The 21,027-nt window shown below is 36.7% G+C and overlaps 2 protein-coding genes across 5 annotated transcripts in view; both read left to right on the top strand.

Moving 5' to 3' along the window:
- The window catches only part of LOC134211799 (cartilage oligomeric matrix protein), a 35,415-nt gene extending 16,709 nt beyond the window's left edge, over positions 1-18,706 (top strand). For 2 of the 3 annotated variants that reach the window (XM_062689045.1, XM_062689046.1), the window contains exons 2-18: positions 1,889-1,974; positions 2,038-2,101; positions 2,164-2,267; positions 2,324-2,535; positions 2,605-2,758; positions 4,108-4,254; positions 4,319-4,498; positions 4,569-4,686; positions 9,580-9,701; positions 10,653-10,753; positions 10,826-11,187; positions 15,315-15,534; positions 15,596-15,883; positions 15,951-16,185; positions 17,655-17,883; positions 17,944-18,452; positions 18,511-18,706. In XM_062689045.1, the coding sequence (XP_062545029.1) occupies positions 1,902-1,974; positions 2,038-2,101; positions 2,164-2,267; positions 2,324-2,535; positions 2,605-2,758; positions 4,108-4,254; positions 4,319-4,498; positions 4,569-4,686; positions 9,580-9,701; positions 10,653-10,753; positions 10,826-11,187; positions 15,315-15,534; positions 15,596-15,883; positions 15,951-16,185; positions 17,655-17,883; positions 17,944-18,452; positions 18,511-18,587 (3,195 nt within the window). In that variant the 5' untranslated portion in view covers positions 1,889-1,901 and the 3' untranslated portion in view covers positions 18,588-18,706. The other variant, XM_062689047.1, reaches the window with a different exon arrangement.
- LOC134211802 (uncharacterized) lies at positions 11,204-15,308 on the top strand. 2 transcript variants are annotated; one of them, XR_009979102.1, is made up of 3 exons: positions 11,204-11,808; positions 11,873-14,333; positions 14,616-15,308. XR_009979102.1 is itself a non-coding variant. In XM_062689052.1 (2 exons), exon 2 carries the CDS (start codon positions 12,111-12,113, stop codon positions 12,921-12,923), a length of 813 nt encoding a protein of 270 aa, XP_062545036.1. In that variant the 5' UTR covers positions 11,204-11,808; positions 11,873-12,110; the 3' UTR covers positions 12,924-14,476. The 2 variants fall into 2 exon arrangements, 1 of the variants encoding a protein (XP_062545036.1); XM_062689052.1 differs by lacking the exon at positions 14,616-15,308 and having other exon boundaries at positions 11,873-14,476.
- Positions 18,707-21,027: the final 2,321 nt, after the last annotated feature.

Below are 21,027 nucleotides of genomic sequence, written 5' to 3'. Positions count from 1 at the left end.
TGTACGTGGACATATGTAGTTTCTCAAACAAACGAAATTTTTTTGATACATTCCTGAACAAAAAAATTTTTTTCGTATTTTTTGCCAGAATACGTATTTTTGGACGAGGATTCAGAATATATAAAAATCTCATTTTGGCCAAAAATGTTACATATGCAGTTTCTCAAACAAACGGTTCATTTCTTCCTTTCCACTTCTCACTTCTTACTTTTCACTTTTCACATCTCACCTCTAATTTATCTATGGTCACTACTTCCATTTTGCATCTCACTTGTCACTACTCACAACTCCCATCTCATTTCTTGTCTTTTTGTTTTTTCGACCTTTTGTCCTTCCATCTTTTGACCTTCGACGTTATGACACATATCCGACCTTTTGAACATTCGACCTTTTGTCCATTCGAATTTTTGTCATTTTGACCTTTTGACCCTTCGTCCTTTTGTCCTTTCGACCTTTTGCTATTTCGACCTTTTGTCCTTCGACCTTTTGTCCTTCGACCTTTTGTCCTTCGACCTTTTGTCCTTCGACCTTTTGACCTTCGGCCTTTTGACACAGATTCGCAGCTACATAAGAACACACCGTTGATCTTGGCTATCGCGACACCCTCAGCAGAGGGGTGTACTACCTCTTGGATCGGGTACCGTCCGCCACCCAATTGCCGTTATCGACAGGGACGTTGTACGGGTCGGACAGGAGGGCAACATCGGTCCTCGACTCCGAGACCGATTTTCACAGTAGCTGCAGGGCAGTCAATTGTGTTACTGTGTTACAGCCCTCGCTTTCACAATATTACGATATCCAAGACAATGTCCATTAACACGCGGCCAGAATGCCAAAATCAGGATATCGCAAATTCTTCAACAATTTCGAAAACACATCCCTATCAAGCACTACCTTAGCATCAATACCACTAGGCCTTCCTCTACCTCTACCCGCAACCATGAACATTGTCTTGGTAGAGTTAATAGTTTAGCTTATCCAGGTCATCTCCCTTTACATTGGGACAAAAGCCTCTACTACTGCTCTGCGATCTTTTCCAATTAGGTCGATGTCGTCTGCAAATCCCAGAAGCATATGCGACCATGTGATGATGGTGCCGTTCCTCTGCACGCCAGATATTCTAATCGCAATGTTGAACAATACTTTTGCTTCCATCCATCTAATGTCACAATCGTGGTTGACACTTCGTCTGCAACCCGATTACTTAATTTCCAGCAATCAAGCGTTGCAAGTATCAGTCTAATCAGTTTCGTCGGAAAACCATGTTTGTACATTATCTGCCACAGCACATTCCTTTTCACAGAATCGTACGCTGCTTTGAAATCAATGAAAGATGGTGAATCAGTAAGGCAGCCGGTAGGCAGTTCTTCATCCTCCCAGATCGGATCATGGGCTCAGAAGTAATGGCCAATATACTATTTCTTATACGAAAAACACTCAAAGAAAATCATTCATATTTTTTATAATAGTACATATATTTAATCCACGGGACAGGCAGACAACCGAAAGCAATGCATTTGAGGGCAAATCTTTTGGTTTGTCATTTTCGCGATTTTTTTTACAATGAGCACGCATGATACCGACACAGATTAAGCCCGAATTACCGAATATAATTGATATGTGGCATGTTGCTAATGATGGAATAAACAGCCTTTACTTAAATATGATTACATATTAATGAAGTTTGAATAGTTGAATCTTCAGAGCTATTATTTTAGTTATTACCCAAGGAGTTAATAATGAAGTCTAACCTAATCATACTTGTAGAATAAGGGTATGTGGTATTCCTTAATAGTTAGCTTGAGACTTTGTTCATGTTTATAATTAATTTACTCAGCTCTCTTGTTTTATTACAATAGATTACTCATATATCTTTTTTCAATTTCAGTAATTAAACAGCAATGAGAAAAATACTGCTGTTGTTTTGTATAGCATGGTTCTCAAATGAAGGACTTTCTTTGTCACTTGATCCAGGTAAGCATGTGTTCTATTCTTTAAAGGTCAATAACACTACCCTTCTCACTTTTTTCCTTCTAGTTGCTTCAAATGAACTGGAAACGTACATAAAAAATGATTTCATAATTTCTCTCAGACATATAAGGTACAAATGTGCTGTATATAGTATTATACCATTTATAAATACCATTTAAAATATTTTTCAAGGCCTCGACGAAAATATCGTCTTGCGATAGAGGCGCTATTTATGATTGATTTCCCCACCGCAAAAAATAAGTTTTCCTTTTATTTAGATCGCAAAGGCAAAAGAGGTAAATTTGGCAATATTTTACATACAAATGTTTACTAATGATTATAAATGTTTCAGTAACTGTTGATATCAACTCAAATGCCAACGCATATTCGAAATATCTGGAAATCCCTGGAATGAATGAGACGACCACTATTCGATCACTGGCAATACTGTTTAGTCATACTTCATTGGTGCTCTTTATAGATTGCAAAGAAGGAGCGAAGCTAGATTTAGATATAGATATTTCAAAACTGTACCTGAACCTCGACGATCCGAATGTTAAATTGGTAAATGATGCCAAATGAAAGCAAGAGATACAAAATACATTGTTTTTATATTGCTTTTTTTCTGAGTAGTTTAGAGAACGCAAGTATCCATTACATTTGGATTCATCTGTAGAGAATGCACTTTCAAGAACAAGTTGCCAAAATTTGCTGAAACGGAAACATGTGAAAAAGGCTGGATCCGCCGAAAAACTTCTCAAAAATAAGAAATCCATCTACGAACAAGGTAATATATTATTTTGATTGCATAAACTAACAGATCACAATAACAACAAACCCGCATTTTAATCATGACTAGTATTCTCAATCAAGGCTTGGACGTCTTATATTTGAACTAGTGTAGTAGTCTATCAAGGATGGGCTCTTGCCACAAAATTCAGGCTCGTTGCTCATTTTACTTCATTAAGTGGTTAGCTGCACCTTTTTGAAGAGATCCATTTTCTACATGTTTTTGTTTTTCATCTATATGTTAAAACTATCAAACTATAATGTTTACAAAGCATACATATGAAGGAAGATTATGTTGGAAGATTATATAAAATTGACCTTCCCATTATATTTAAATGAAACAAATGATTAGGGAGGCGGGCTTACCCCTCCTCCCCAACACTCCTATAACGCGAATCATGTGAAGAGGAATACGGTAACAAATATCGTGCAGTGGAGTTACACTTTCAGTGGTTTGTCAAGTGGTCTACATGAGCGGGATCATTATTCTCTTTGGTTTGCATGTAGAATATTATGGTTGAGCTCAAGTAAACTTTTTTAGCTGAATGTTATTACCTGTCCTGTGACTAGGTGAATTCTAGTTCTACTCTGGTCCGGCCTAGTATATATACGGGTTGAAAACGTTCCCAGCTCTTTGGGCATATCGTATCAATTGTAATTACCACACAAGATACTTACTCATGCAATTAACGAGCATAGAAAATTCAAATAATAATTGTGGGAATGCAAAAAGAATTCTAAGCTTAGACAAAGGTCAAGTTTTAATTGAAATGTAGAGCCATTGAAAAAAAAAGCTTGTAGTCTGTATAGGCTGTTCTAATAAAATTTTGCATAAACTCGTGGCAAGTGCAGACGTTTACTCGGCTTACACTGGTTCCATCATTGATCAACATTAACCTTTGTAACCTACCAACTGAGATCATCGTGGGTTTGGGACCTTATTTCTCAACTTAAACATTGAAGATGAGTGCTATTCCCAATCAAGCATCTGTTTGCTCTCTGTGCAAGAGCAGTTGATCTGGTCATAATTTGAAAGCATCTTGAACATACCCTAAGGTGAGTCCAAACATGGCTGCCACGATGGCCGTGCTAGCCCTCATCTTAACATGTGCCCCTGAAAGCTCTATGTAGTTTTGAAATTGAAATCCAACGCGATTCTACTTAAAGATAAATCGTCCTGCTCATACCTGTGTAGGGGTATGTGGCTTGACCATCATCATATCTTCTTCATCACCAACTACTACGAGTAGTCAATCCAACTCAAGCTCAATAAAATCACATTGAATTTTAATCTCTAAATTTATTCTACCTGTCGTTAGTTTATTGAAATTCATTATTCTATTTCAGCGGAAGACGGCGTATCCTATGAGCGAAATAAGAAACGGGATGTTCGCAACTGGTACCGAGGTAATGAAAAATATCGAGAGGAACGCTTCGAGGCCAGAAATACAAATACAAGAGGTGATATTCCGATCATGCATGGAGATTGTGATGGTATGTGTAATACTATATACGTATATGTTGCGTAATGGCCACATAAGTGATTTATGGATTACAGAAAATCTCGCAAGGTCACTTAATGAGCTTATTCAAATGGTAAGGGAATTGCGCGAAGAAGTCAGGAGGCAACGCGAAGAAATTCAGCAGCTAAGAAATTTAATTGAGAATTGTGCGGGTTGCCAGAAAGCGCCAGAACCTCTTCGAGAGAACTGTCAGCATAACAATCCCTGTTTTCCAGGTATTCAAATATAGACTAAATGTATAGCTCTATTTAAAATTAATCTTCGGTATCATCTTTATATCCACAGGTGTTCAATGTTATGATACACAAAGCGGGGTAAGGTGTGGACATTGCCCTCGAGGATATGTTGGCGATGGAATAAACTGTAAACCTGGAGTCACTTGTGCCGAAAGACCATGTTTCTCGTAATTATCCATTCATTGTAACTAATCGCATATACCAGATATTTATTATACAATGAACCAATGGAATTTATATTTCCGTAAAACATTTCCATCACATAAAGTATTTTGAAACAACAAAGAAAAATTGCTCACCAGAAATTTTTGATGGGTTGGCAATACCATTTATGAGATTCGTTTTGGGGCTGGTAATGTTTTACCCTGAATAAGTTTTAAAATCGAATATTTAATACATACGTACAATACAATTAACATTTAAAACCTCAATCAGTGTCAGACAACGAAATTGAAGAAGTTTGAAATTAATAAATCTATGTAAAAAACCTTTTTTTCTTGCAACTTGGAAAATCTTCTATTCCATATGACACATATATTAAGGGTCTAACATTGAAGTAGAATCTATTAATATGGTAGAATAGAAATAAATGTTAACTGATATGCATGTGGGTATTTTTTTTCTCTTTCTTGTTGAGGCTTCCAGCTCTAGGCTGATTCACCTCAGAGGATTTTTTTTTCTTTACGTTGATCATCAGATGCGTAGAATGCTATGTGGGGACTATGTTAGTCAATTCGAATCACATTTAGTAGTAGATCCAATAATTTTCCTCCTATTGGCAATATTAATAAATTATATAAATGTTGTTTATCTTGAAGATATTCGTTGGCAAGATTGAAGAAAACTCGAGAGCTCAATAGTGTCATATGTGTACCTAAACTGGCTGGTATCTTTATAAAAATTAACAATAACGTTCACTAGGACTCATTGCAATATATTTTTAGATATGCTTATATGATAAATTCTTAAATTAATTCTTAAAGCATCTTTCTTGATACTATCCACTCATACATGTACCCTGGATCAGATTTCATTCCTGCGGTATTCGTTGCTTCTTTGTCTGATCGTTGCGTATATTCACAGAACGTAAATTAATTGCATGTTGTCACTAATTAACCTTTACTACTAGATTCTTTCCCATTACATATAAGTTCATATACCTTGTGGAAAGCATTGAAGTTTCAGATATGAAAGAAATGTGCTCAAGCTTGTGCCGATCGTTAATTCAGCATGATAATCCAGAATAATCTCACGAGCTCACATACTATACAAAATTAGATTTGTGCAAATACAACCCCAATGGACATGGGCGGCTCGTGTTTTTTAAACTTATTATGGTAAGTATTTTGCATGGTTCTTTGCTTCCACAATAACACAGACATACTAGTTCAATTTATACACGGAAGATGCTGCCTATTGAGGCAATCCATGTTTAAAATACGAGAAAGGCAAAAAACGTAGCAACAACTCCCTTTTGCGATGAATCACATTGTTTAATCTCACTAGAATTATATCAGTTTAGCGATTCATACCTGTTGATGCATGCCCACATAACAAGGGTAATGTTACCAATAGTGGAGGTGTTGGTGATTTTTTTTCAAAGAAAACATTTTTAAAATAATAATAATGAGGCTTTATATATATATATATATATATATATATATATATATATATATATATATATATATATATATATATATATATATATATATATATATATATATATATATACATACGTATTATTTATACATACGTTGGGCATTAAATAAAATAAAGAATTTTCCAACTAAAATAAAATTGACACAATTTGACAGTCAACAGAAAATGTACGCAAATGTAGTGGAAATTATTTCATTGAAGCTAAATATAGTTTTCTAAATATAGGGGTCTCCAGTAGACTTGCGATTGCCAATCCGGAGATGGCGAATTCAATTCTCGATCCGGTCTAGGATGTTTTCGGGTAGGAAACATTCTCGACTCCCTGGGCATAGTGTATCCATTGTACTTGCCACACAAGATACATACTCATGCAATGGCATAGAAAAGCTTTCAATCAATAACTGAGGAAATGCTAATAGAATACTAAGTTGAAAAGCAGGCCAAGTTCTAGTTGATATGTAGAGCCATTGTAGAAGAAGAAAAGGAAGAAGAAGAAAAAGAAGAAGAAGAAGGGGTATTATTCATTGATTTTTTATGAGTCCACCACATTTCGTGTAAGGGAGTTAACATTGTTTAGGCATAATAATAGTAATAATAGTTATTCGATCGAAATCTAATTCAATGTAAAGTATATAACCACAAAACAGAAATCCTATTTCGTCTTATTAAGTTTACTGTGGGTGTTAACTCGACCAAGAGCTTTTTGATCTTAAGACGATTAGTTAGACAAACTTGCAAATTGAATCATCCGTTCGTGAGTTACATTTCCTCAAGTTCCAAAGGAAATGCAAACTCATTTTTATATATAGAAGATAAGGTATAAAAAAAAGTAAAGAGATATTTAAGTATTGCCTTATTGGGGGTGAATCACACCATCTTACCCTAAATGACATTTTTACTTTGATAACTTGTGTTTCTTGAGGGTCATCAAAAAACTAATTCTGGAACTGGAAATTGAAGAACTCGGGCATTTTAAAATCGTTACGCTATACTATACCATGAAAGATTTTGTTGTTTTTAACATCGCATGTCTTTTTTTTAGCTCTCGAATTTTTCAATCGCTGGCTGTTAATTTGTTTCCAAAGCACTGAAAAAGCCACAGATAAAAATTATGAAATATAAACAATTCTTAGAACTTGATATGTGTAAATTTACGATATTCTACAGTGTACTATCCTCTTCCTAGAAAGTTTGCCTAAAACTTTCATAAAATATTCAAATATTACGTACATTTTGCTATATACGGTAGAAGAAGACCAACATTCCACTGACATTCCACTAAAAGAGCTTATTAACATGCTTTCATTTTTTTTTCTTTGCTTTCTGTGCTGTGACATGAAAGATAATGTACTATGCAGTATCGAAGACGGTGATAAATAATTAAATAAATAATCATTAATAACTCAAAAAAACCATATCTGCGTGTAAAAAATTGTTTATCAACTATGTATTGCTAATAAATAAAAATATTCCTAAGTGTCCTATGGTACCAGAGTCTAATCAAGATCAAGAGTTTACTCAAGATCCTAGTACTTACATTGCTATGTTGACGTAAATAAGTGTTTGTTGAAATTCCCACCTTTTTCATGACATCTTCCAGTTTTTGTTCTGACTTTTTTCGGTTTTTTGATACCTACCTCAACAAAGTGGAATAAATAGAATAGAGGGAAAGCTTCACACTACGCATGTTTAAAAATTATCTCTTACTAAGATGAAAAGTCTTATACTATATACAGCGATTTAACACGTTCGATTCACGTACAAAACAATATCATGTGGCTCTTGGTGAACAGGATCACGCTCACATTTGCTTTAGCGGTGTACATATTGTAACGCAATCAAAATATTTTACAGATTATCAAAACTGTGAGTAAAGGTTGGAATGCCAAAAGGAAACTTGACAGCAATTAGACTGTTATTTGTGATGAAATATTTCTTATTCTTCTTCAAGATATGAAACAATGATCACATTAATTCAAAACGATTTGAATTAGATTTGGAATCAAATTGTATAACAAAAACGTTACGTAAAACAAATAATTGACGTAAATTAAAAACACGCTCTCTAAGCTTTGTTAGAAATTAACTGAAAAAATCTTTTATGTTTATTATAAAGTTTGTCTTATCATATGAGCTCGGTGGTCTAGTGGCTACTTCTTCTGCCTTATAAGCAGGAGGTCGTGGATGCAATTCCAGACTCGTCCCTTTCATACTTTGTATTTCTATCTTAGTTTTTTCTGTGTTTCACGTTTTTCCAAAACGATTCCTACTGTTATATTATTCCACACTAACAATTCCAAAACCTCCCGTGGCATCTATGAGAGGTCGTAGAGTTCTCTGCATCTTTCTTAAGTAGGTGTCCAACTAATCATCCTTCCCCTTCCTCAGCATTCGCAAAGACGTGGCCAGGACAGATCTCGACTATTGGAGAGTGCATTGCTTCCATCTAAGAGATAGTGATTAGTCCAAAATCTATATCTATGGTAACGGATAGTAGTGATGTTATTCTCAAACAATAGTCTTGACTTGTACCACCTACGAATTTGTGCGAATTGCTCAATGCTAATGCTAATGCTAATTATAAAGTTTGTCTTATCATAACACTTTCACGCCTTTCGAAATTCGTTCGTTTCCCGCATGCCAAAAAGATACCGTTGATGTAAATTTATGTAATTTGGCAAATTTATGGACTTTTAACCACAAAACAGATAGGCATCATAGAACCGTCTGCAGGTTTCAAGGTAGGCTATTTGTGTATCAACAATCGACGACTGGCACTCCCGTATATCCAAGGCCAAAGAAAGACACAGTAAATATGCGATGCTGCACTGTCTTATGCGCGTTGTTCAGTGAAGCTTGCCTTCCACCGCTAGGTTCGCTAGCGTTTCAAAATCAAAGAAAGATCCATTTCACGGAAAAGATGCCTATATTTTATGTGCTTTTAACATAAAAATTTAATTACGTTCCTCAACTTGTATTTGGGATCAAAATAATCATTTAATGAACACTACAAAGTGATTAGTACAAAACATTTTCTACATGATCACTAGTTTGAACTCAGTTACTATATGTATCAACAGAAAATCTAGATCGATCCACCTAGCAACTATGCTGCTTTTCTCGTGGTTATCCAAAAAATAATACATTATTATAACTTTTGACCGTATCCGTTTGAGCTAAATTCAACTAGACTACATTTCTGGTTCAGCTAAAAATTTCGACAGAATACTAAGCTGTGGTTTTAATGTAGAAAAGCGATAATGAATTAAATTGAATGAATGATTTATATTTTTGCTCTCTTTTTTTTGTAACGGATGAGATAGGCACAAACATCGCTATGTGGGTTAGTCTAGATTTTGGAATCGAATATTTGAGACAAGGTTTTCATTTTCATATTTTAGTGGCGTCCAATGCTACGACACAACTGAAGGTGCCCAATGTGGACCATGCCCCGATCGTTATGAAGGAGACGGTCGAACTTGTCGAATGAGGAATCCGTGTGATGATCACATTTGTGCTGCAGGTAAATTAACAATAAGGCATTATTCTCCATTCTGAAACGTTTCATTTAGAGAACATACATAATAAAGTCACAATGCAAAGGGTAGAGAAACAAAAAGTGGATGGGGGAGCGTCGAATACAGCTAATTTATGCGTAACGCAATAAATTGATCTAATAAAGAAAATTATAATTATTTTTTTTATGTCTTTATTAAGGACACTTTCAGCCCGAGGCTGGCTCGTCTCCGAAGAAATTTTTTTTTTTTAGTACATGTTAGCAGAACATTACCGACATGAAATATATATGAAATACATTGCAGATATTTACGTCTCCGTTTCCATATTTTCTTAATATAGTCTTCGCCACTAGTGGCTTGCAACTTTTTGTACTTTTGAGCACGCATCTCTCGAATACTCCAAGTGATTTCTAGTCCTCCTCGAGCATGGTCCAAGTCTATCATGTCCAAAGAGGACTACCGATCACATAATAAATTTGGTGCGAGTGTGAATCTTTTATGACCGCAGTTTCCGTAGTAGGCCCGACTTCCACAGATGATGCGTCCTATATGCACAAGTCTTATCACGGTGTGTTTGTCCGAAGAGACTTATTTTCAAAAAATCAGTATCTCTAAAACACTCAGTACACGAAAGTATAGGTTTTCCTCTTTCACGTAAGTGCATTTTTAAAATGTTCTATCGGGGGTCATTTTTTCATACATTTTTGAAGGGGTTAAATCGGCTATCATTTGAGATTTCTATGGAATTTGCACCAGAAATGATGAAAAATATGAAAATTGTTCTGGATCCCCCGATAGAACATTTTAGTTTAATCACTATATGAAAGAGGAGAGCATCTACTTTCACGTGTTGGGTGTTTCAGAGATACTGATTTTGGAAAAATAATGTTTCCTCATAGACACACCGTGTTATGGAATAATATAAACCAGATAAGTGAATCGTATTATATTTTCAGGTGTTCAATGTACTATGCTTGATCATGCACCTTTCTATAAATGTGGGGCGTGCCCGGTTGGATACAAAGGAAATGGAACGGTGTGTCAAGACATCGATGAGGTAATTAATAACTAATTTCAATTTTAAATTGCTCTGAGTTGTAACATTAAAAATACTTATTTCCTTTTTCAGTGCGATCTTATTGAACCTTGTGATGTGCGCGTTCGCTGTACAAATCTAGTTCCCGGATTCCGCTGTGAACCTTGCCCACCTGGATTTACTGGATTACACAGCGGCGGTTTACATGCAGCTACTTTTGAGTACGCCCTGCAACGGCAAAGATGTAATGACATCGATGAATGTGCGGATGGATCAGCGCGCTGTGGCTCCAATGCCGTGTGTATTAACACAGAGGGTGCCTTTGAATGCCAGTGCAACAGGGGTTTTGTTCGCAATTCCACTTATGGTTGTTTCGCTGTAGAAGGAATGTGCTTAGATGGTACAGTTTGTGACAAAAATGCCATCTGTCGTCATGCCGGTAGTAACACGTACAAGTAAGAAATAGCAAAATAATCAAAATTGAGTTGGGAAATGTTTTTATGAGTTCCCAACATACAAACTGACTCAACGTTTCTCGTATCCAAGTAACAACATGTATTTGAAAAATATTTCAAATCTGTAACAAAGTTAACAACATATGTATAAACAAATACGTTTGACGTATTTTTAAGTATAGAATAACTATTTAAGAGCTAGATTTCAGCCAAATTCTGTCCGCTTTTGTAAAATTCTAGTTTGATGTGATTTCGGCACTGTTGCATTTAAGCCATGAAAACTCTGGGTTAGTAGTTCTAATCCAAAATATTGTTCACATCGTTCATTTTACTTGTTATGAAGCGGTACTGGTTGATGGAAGATTATTATTAATATTATTACCGTCTTTATTAAAGAGGTTTTCAGCCCTTGGCTGATGGAAGATAGTTTTTTAATATTTTTTTGAGTTTAGGTGTGATTTGAAAAACATGTACCTTTGCGGGTAAATTGGTCATGTCGCCTGGGGTAAAGTGAGCAATGTTCAGACAGAGAAATGGAGACAAACTAGCTCAAATATTAATCTCAATCGGTTCGGTTGATAGTGGTACGTCAAAATCGTCATCGGCGACATAAACGCATAGGTAGGAAGGATTTTTTTTTAAATCTTTATTTAAGTGATTTTTCTTAATATCTAAAACAACATAGGTAGGAAGGAGGAGGAAATGTATAGGCCGGTCGTCGGACAGGATAGTCTGCACACCGTATCGGATAATAACGGCCAACGATGCATAAACTTCGCAGCCTCCCGCGGAATGGTTGTCCGAAGCACCTTCTTTCCCCGCAAAAACATATCCACAAGACGGTAGACTAGCCTAAGGATACGCGCAGCAGCTGAAAGTGGCACTCCCAACAAAAGAGCAACTAGGCGCAGCGTGTCTTGAAGATGGCTGGAGAGATATTCGATCCGCCATTCGTAGCACCGCAACCACTGTACTTTGCACGGTGCCCCCGGGTCAGGGAAACTCGATTTTCCAGAGGAAGCGCCAGCAGGAAGATCAAGACGGAGCAACTGTACCGCGCTAATAACACACGAAAGTTCTATGAGAAGTTGAACCGTTCACTTAAGAGCCACGTGTCACCGGCTGATATGTGTAAGAACATAAACGGGAACCTTCTTACAAACAAGCGTGAGGTGATCCAAAGGTGGCGGCAGCACTACGAAGAACACCTGAATGGCGATGTGACAGACGAAGATGGCGGTATGGTGATGAGCCTGGGAGAACGCGCGCAGGACATAATTTTACCGGCTCCGGATCTCCAGGAAATCCAGGAGGAGATTGGCCGGCTGAAGAACAACAAAGCCCCTGGGGTTGACCAACGACCAGGAGAGTTATTTAAACACGGTGGTGAGGCACCAGCTAGAGTGGTGCACTGGGTCATTACCAAGATTTGGGAGAAGGAAGTTCTGCCGCAGGAGTGGATGGAAGGTGTCGTGTGTCCCATCTACAAAAAAGGCGATAAGCTGGATTGCAGCAACTACCCCGCAATCATATTGTTGAAGGCCGCCTACAAGGTACTCTCCCAAATTTTATGCCGTCGACTAGCATCACTTGCAAGAGAATTCGTGGGGCAGTACCAGGCGGGTTTTATGGGCGAACGCTCCACCACGAATCAGCTGTTTGCCATTCGCCATGTACTGCAGAATTGTCGCGAATACAATGGAGCAAGCCTACATAAGACTGAAGAGGGAAGCTAAGCGGATCGGACTTGTCATCAACACGTCAAAGACGAAGTACATGATAGAAAGAGGCTCAAGAGAAGACAATGTGATCCACCTACCGCGAGTTTGCATCGATGGTGACGAAATAGAGGTGGTAGAAGAATTTGTGTACTTCGGCTCACTGGTGACTGCTGAAAATGATACCAGCAGAGAAATTCGGAGACGCTTAGTGGCTGGAAATCGTACGTACTTTGGACTCCGCTGACAATCTACATAACATCATTATATTGGTAGTCCTCTACGGACACGAGACCTGAACGATGCTCGTGGAGGACAAACGCGCACTTGGATTTTTCGAAAGAAAAGTGCTGCGTACCATCTATGGTGGGCTACAGATGGCGGACGGTACGTGGAGGAGGCGAATGAACCACGAGTTGCATGAGCTGCTGGGAGAACCATCCATCGTTCACATCGTGAAAATCGGACGACTGCGGTGGGCCGGGTACGTAGCCAGAATGTTGGACAGTAACCCGGTGAAAATGGTTCTCGACAACGATCCAACGGACACAAGAAGGTGAAGTGCACAGCGGGCAAGGTAGATCGATCAGGTGGAAGATGGCTTGCGAACCCTTCGTAGACTGTTTGGATGGCAACGTGTAGCCATGGACCGAGCTGAATGGAGAAGACTCTTATGTACTGCACAGGCCACTTTGGCCTTAGTCTGAATAAATAATAAGAAATATGCAGGAAGGTGTCCGCTACTACATCTACTAAATACTTTTGTGATAAATTAAACGTAAAACTATCTTGGACTTTAACTTTGATGGATTTAGTTAACTTCTGCATCTACAGCTTTTACGCGCTGATTACTTTCCATTTTTTTCTGTGTACGCCCAGAGAAGTCGAGGAATATACATTTCGAACTCGAACGGCAATAGAAACACCACCTCAGGTTGTCGTGCTTTTACCGACTAGATTATCTGATATCTCAATTGTGCAAACTTGAATAAAAGCTAAAAAAATAGAAAATTTTCCATGATATATTAGGAAATTGACAATAGCAATAAAGTAGTCTAAATTTCCACATTTTCATAAAAAATAAAGAAATTACCAAGAAACTAAAAAAATAGCACTATTAAAAGTAAGAATTGCACATATAAAAGAAGAATATTGGGTATTTAAAGAAATCATAATCCACTGAAAAAAATTAATTCCTATAAATAAATCAATGTTTGCAATAAACCATTAAAAAATAAAAATATTTTTTTCACGGAAGATTAAAAACTCTCCACAAAAAAAGACAATAAAAAATAATAAAAACATATTGATGTTTCCATGGAAAATATAACAAAGCAAAATACTAAAAAGTTGGATCACATATCCATAGTATTGAAGATTCTCTTTTCAAAATCTGTTCTAAAGGTCTTGATTTTTTTTAATAAAATAGTACAAGCTGTTTCAATTACCGTATATTTGTTAGTATATTTGTAATTGTAGTTATCGAAACAGACTGAATTTCACTTGTCATAAGATAAGTTTGTACCTTCCCATTTAATTCTACCACTTGATTGTACCTTGACAGATACGTATTTCGACCTCAACAGTAAGGTCGTCTTCAGTGTCTCGTACTTGACTCGATTTACTACGAGACACTGAAGACGACCTTACTATTGAGGTCGAAATACGTATCTGTCAAGGTACAATCGAGTGGTGGAATTAAATGGAAAGGTACAAACTCGTCTTATGACAAGTGAAGACATTCCACAAAAAAGCTCAGAATAATTTTCTTACCAGACTGAATATAATCAAGCAGTCATTGCAGCAGACACTTGTACGTGAAATTGAGATTGTTAACAAATAGCAACCAAAAAACTAGGGTAGAATGACCAAAACTGGTCCCCCTAGAAGCGGAATTTTTCACTTTCTGCCATAAGGCGAGGAAATTTCCAACATATAATTTGAATTGCCATTTGAAAATCTAAGCAAATTTGACCTATAGTAGACCCCCTTGCTTCCCTATAGTCGACACTCCATTTGATTTTCGTGTTCCATTTCGGGATGTTCTTCTTTCTTGTTATAGATCCCCCTAAGCATTCCTGTTATAGACACTCTCATGTTTTTTTCACCAAATTGTAAAAAAAATATTTGGTGCATTCGAAAATGGCATTTCAAATAGATCAAATTATTAGAATATAAGTTAAATTCTCCCGATGGAATTTCCTAGAAAAATGTTTATATTATGATGTAATAATGCAGATATGGCTGAAGGGTCCACTATTGGATAGGGGTTCCCTATTGGCAATTATGCCCTAGCATTTGTGAAGGTCAAGTATTATTTTGAAGAAGCATTACATTACATATATGCATATTGCAAGTGATTAGGCAATTAATTTATTGTGCATAATCTATTTTTATTCCCCTCACCAGATGTAAATGCAAAGTTGGATGGGCAGGTGATGGTTTTCACTGCGCACCGGATAGAGATCTAGATGGATGGGCAGACTACGATCTTGGGTGTGCCGATAGCAGATGTCGCCAAGATAATTGTGTGTATGTTCCTAACTCCGGCCAAGAAGATGCCGACCAAGATGGTATAGGCGATGCCTGCGATCAAGATGCGGACAACGATGGCGTGATGAACAGTCCTGTATGTCCTGACTACATATAAATTTTCGATTGTTTTTACTAATATTATACGCATACTGTAGGATAACTGCCCGTTAGTACATAATCCAGATCAGCTTGACACCGATAAAGATGGAGGAGATAAACAAGGTGACGCATGTGATAATTGTCCGACCATAGCAAATATAGACCAACATGATGTTGATAGAGATGGCATCGGTGATGCATGTGATCCTGATATAGATAATGATGGAATATTGAACGAGCGGGATAATTGTCCAAAGAAAGCGAACGCTAACCAGTTAGACAGTGATGGAGACGGAATAGGTGATGTTTGTGATAATTGTCCGGCGGTTTCAAACGTTAACCAGGTAAAGCTGAACATTAAACACAAAATACTTGAATAGAATTTCATTTTATTCAATTGCGATTTTAAAGATGGATTCTGACAACGATCTGATAGGCGATGCTTGCGATAGTGATATTGACAGGGATCGTGATGGTGTACAAGATAGTAGAGATAACTGTCCTAAGCTAGCTAATTCAGATCAATTGGATACTGATGGAGATGGAAGAGGTGATTTATGTGATCCAGATGCAGACAACGATGGAATACTAAATGCCGAAGATAACTGCCCAATTGTATATAATCCCGATCAAATGGATGCTAACAGTAAGTGTTTTTTTTTACAATAAAAAAAACTAGTGCACATAGATAATTTTTGATCTTATATTTGAGCATCAATGGCACACTTTCTTCACTTAGCAAACGTACAATCCGTGCACAAAAATAAATTTTTTTTCAACTCGTTGTATGATTATTGACTTTGGTTGCTTAGGGTAACGGAAGGTAATGTTAGGCCTGGATGTAACGTTGGCTCATCATGCAAATTAATCAATAATACATCGTTTCATAGAGATATATTTATCAATGCTTCATTGAAAAAGTGTATCAAGCCGCCTGTTTGTCTGTCCGGTGACTAGCCAACCAGACGCAGCACGCGGAGAAATTCTCACAAAATATAAAATATTTGACACTTCAATTCTTTTTTACTATCAGATGCAGAAAACAAAACCAGTGACAACCTTAGACAACCAGACACAGCATTTGATGAAAAAATCACAGACAACAGACGTTGAAAATTTTGATTACAAACACACTTGCCACGGGCGCTACAGCGTCCACAAATAAACTAGTTATTTGTAATACGCCAGATTCAGGCACTTCTTCAATTGATAAACGCAATAAATCTCGGTTTGTTAGCCACTTAAGTAGGCAGGCAGTGCAAGAGATTTTTCTTTTGCCCAATAAAATAGTTTTCGCACATTAGAGAAACGGATAACAATCACACTATTTTAGCTTTCATATTAAATGCACTATTTTCATTAGTTTAGTGACACAAATAACCAGAACACTCGTTGCCAAAATTCGGATGACGATTTGTACTTGAAGCAGCACATTATAATTTCCTACCGTACGACTTCTACAAACGATTTACAGTGAATAATTCACCAACATTTTATGGGCCGAAAAAGCATCCAACACCAGAGCCGAGATTAGGAAAATTGGCCGAACATAAAGTCCATTTCGCACAAAACTTTTGATGGATTAAATAATAGATTTTGAACCATTATTGTTGTTTTTGAATACTTAGCGTAATAACCAAAAGTAAGAAAGCCGTTTGGTGGCATAATTTCGGTAAGATCTTCAATATATAAATATTTAAATCGATAAAATAATGTGCCAACCACAGCATTATAGGCTAAGGTTTGAGCCTTATACCATATATAATAATAATTAATTCTAAATATACAGAGAAACAGACATAATACTCAAATTTGTTTCACTCATACACTGTTTACCAAGCAATTTGAATTATCATTAGTAGACTTAGCTATCATTCGTTACGCGCGAATCAGTTTTTATCTAGTTTGAGGTTTGCTAAATTGCCGCCATCTGGTTCGCAATTTGTCTAATGTAATGTGATGTTACATTTCACAAAAACTGTTTAAATATCGAGATACTACTTTGAAAATTTGGATGCTGGCCAAAAACGAGGAATAGTGAAGTCAAGGATAGATTGTTTTCGAATATAGTCATTTATATGTACAAATTAAATACCGCAACCTTTTTTTTTACAGATGACGGCGTAGGTGATATTTGTGAAGAAGATTTCGACTTGGATAAAATTCCTAATTACTTGGATAACTGTCCAAATAATTCAAAAATCTTTTCAACCGACTTTAGAACATATCAAACTGTTGTGTTGGACCCAGAAGGCGATTCACAGATTGATCCCAATTGGGTTATTTATAACAAAGGAGCTGAAATCGTTCAAACCCAAAACAGCGATCCTGGTTTGGCAGTAGGGTAAGTTTATTTTGTAACTGCTACTTAATATAGAATATATCAAATAAGTTCTATTCTCAGTTATGATGCTTTTGGAGGCGTTGATTTCGAGGGAACATTCTTCATTGATACAGAAATAGATGATGATTATGTTGGATTTATATTCAGTTATCAAGATAATCACAAATTTTATGCTGTTATGTGGAAAAAGAATATACAAACTTATTGGCAAGCAACCCCTTTCCGAGCATCTGCCGAGCCAGGGATACAACTGAAGCTGATAGATAGCAATACAGGACCAGGACAAATGCTAAGAAACAGTTTGTGGCATACAGGTGATACAAAAGACCAAGTCAAATTACTATGGAAGGATCCACGAAATGTTGGCTGGAAAGAACGAACAGCGTATCGTTGGTTACTTTTACATCGTCCAAAAATAGGATTAATTCGATTGAGAGTATTTGATGGCGAAAAAATGGTTGCTGATTCTGGAAATATCTATGACAATACATTAAAAGGTGGACGTCTTGGAGTTTTCTGCTTTTCACAAGAAATGATCATTTGGTCTGATCTAGTGTATAGATGCAATGGTAAGATGTTCGGCAATATGTTTCAGAATATGAATTGTGACACTTGCATTTATTTTAGATAATGTTCCTGAAGCAATTTACAAAGAACTGCCTCCTCGTCTCCAAAAAGAAGTTCAAATAGATTATAAAACGTAACAAGGTAATTAGTTCATATATTAGTGTGCAATTCGGAATAATAAACCAACTGACAGTGAATAGAATAAGACGATATATGATCAAGTTTATGGGAACAATAAAAAAATAATTATACTAAACATGCGTATAGATTATTCCGACTTATACAATTTTAAATTTAAAGAAAAGTGACTGTGCAAGCTCGAGCAATCCATTTAACATAGTGTTCTCTTACACAGATAGAAAAATCCACTGAAATTTACACTACAAATCATGCACATAAATGAAACGCCATTATTAGCGTAATTCCACACGCGATATAGCCTAAGAGTGAAATCAGGAGTGATTCAGTTTCATTCCAAATTTTCGACCACTATTCTAGTTTGAATCTGGAGTCAAATAGAACAAACTCGCTGGTTTCCCCAGCAGTGTTCTATTCATGTTTTTCAATTTTTCAATTAAATGAAATCATTATGTTGGCGCCAAGAAAGGCGCCGTAATTGCAAAGTGGGTTGATCCGTAGATAAAATGACGCATTCATACACCAAAACAATTGGAAAATATTTGAATCTCGTGATTCAATCGTGGTTCAAATCTGCAGAAAATAGAACGGCGCGTTATACCAGTTTTATTTTTTTGACATTTGACTGGTATAAAAAATGAATCTAGAACAGCTGCTGGGAAAATGAATGTTTCAGATTCATATTCAAACTGACAGCTCCGAACGATTTGAATCACTGCTGATTTTACCCTAAATGTATACAATACTAGTCGACCCGGCAGACGTTGTCCTGCATAGTAGGCGAAAATGTGCGTTCTGAGCTGCCCATGCGAAATTTCCATACGATTCATTATTTTAGTTTTTCACGATTTGTTTAACCCTGCGCGTGATTTTCACATAAGGAAATATCATATAAACCCGTCGGAAACTATAATGAATGTTTCTGCTGAAGAAATGAAAAAAATCCATCCAGCCGTTTTCGAGTTATGCGGATACGAACACAGACCATTTCATTTTTATATATAAGATTTGCCGTAAATCTTCAATATTGAATACGGCGAGCTCGGTGGTCTAGTGGCTACCGTTTCTGCCTTATACGCAGGAGGTCGTGGGTTCAATTCCAGGCTAGTCCCTTTCCTACTTTGTATTTCTATATCATTTCTTTCTGTGTTCTACCAAAACGATTCCTACTGTTATAACCTTCCACACTAACAATTCCAAAGCCTATCGTGGCAGGTCGTAGAGTTCGCTGCATCTTTCTTAATTAGATGTCCAACTATCCATCCTTCCCCTTCTTCAGCATTCGCAAGGATGTGGTCAGGACAGATCTTTACTATTGGAAAGTGCATTGCTTCCATCTAAGAGATAGTGATTAGTCACAAATCAATATCTGTGGTAACGGATGGGAGTGATGCTACTCTCATACAATAGTCCAGGCTTGTACCACCTACGAATGTCGGCGAATGAATAACCCACTTTGAGCGTACTTAGGGGTCGTACACTAATTACGTAAGCACTTATACGGGGAAGGGGATCTGCCATTTTCTTATGTTCCATATAAATAAAAAATTATTTGTATGGGAAAAATCTTATAAGGGGGAGGGGGGTTTAAAAACCCAGAAAAAATGCTTACGTAATTAGTGTACGGCCCTTTACAGCGGCACACTAGGAGTTAACTTTCTTAAATCAGTATGGCGAAAGGCATCTAAGGTTCGATTTCTCAAAATTAAGCACCTTCATCGAAAAAATATTTGGTAGGCGTAGTAGCGCAAGATGGTAAAAAGAAGGTATGGAGGAAGTCCATACTTGGTGGTATTAGTAAGCTAAAAAAAATAAACATAGTTTGAGGGGAAAGTATGTGACGTCACACCGTTCCATCCTCCCATGAGCCTTTATGGGCCATGTTCAAGAAAATATGTTTTGCCGGATTGTTTGCGGCCCGCAAAATGATAAAAATATTTGTGTAGGATCAAAGCGAGAACCGCATCAGCAAATTAATAACAATTTTCTCAAATTATAGCAATTCACTGCCCAAATTACAAAGCATTCTATCACGCACTTCTGCCATTATCCACAAGGCATACGGTTTTCAACACTTTGCAGTATTTAATAACAAATTCCACATTATCATACATGTTTTGCTTTCTGGGCAACAAAGAAAATAACAAAATGTTTAATATCATCGATATCCTCCCAAGTAACATTTTAAGTTTTATCACGCTCTTGAAGACCATAACTTGTTCTACAAGAGTGTGATAAAACCAAAAATAAAACCAAAATGTTACTAGGGCTCAGTCACTCGCTCAGTTATCTGTAATAAGATCAAACATTATTTGAAATATAATAAACTTGACTTACCGCTAAATATTTTCCATGTTATTGATTGGATTAATTGGAGGATTGGAGGAGAAATCGAGGAAAATTTTATAACAAACTTTGTGACGTCAGCCGTCGCCATGT

Source organism: Armigeres subalbatus, chromosome 2, assembly GCF_024139115.2.
Source record: "Armigeres subalbatus isolate Guangzhou_Male chromosome 2, GZ_Asu_2, whole genome shotgun sequence".
NCBI lineage: Eukaryota > Metazoa > Arthropoda > Insecta > Diptera > Culicidae > Armigeres > Armigeres subalbatus.
This window is presented reverse-complemented; position numbering and strand designations above follow the sequence as displayed.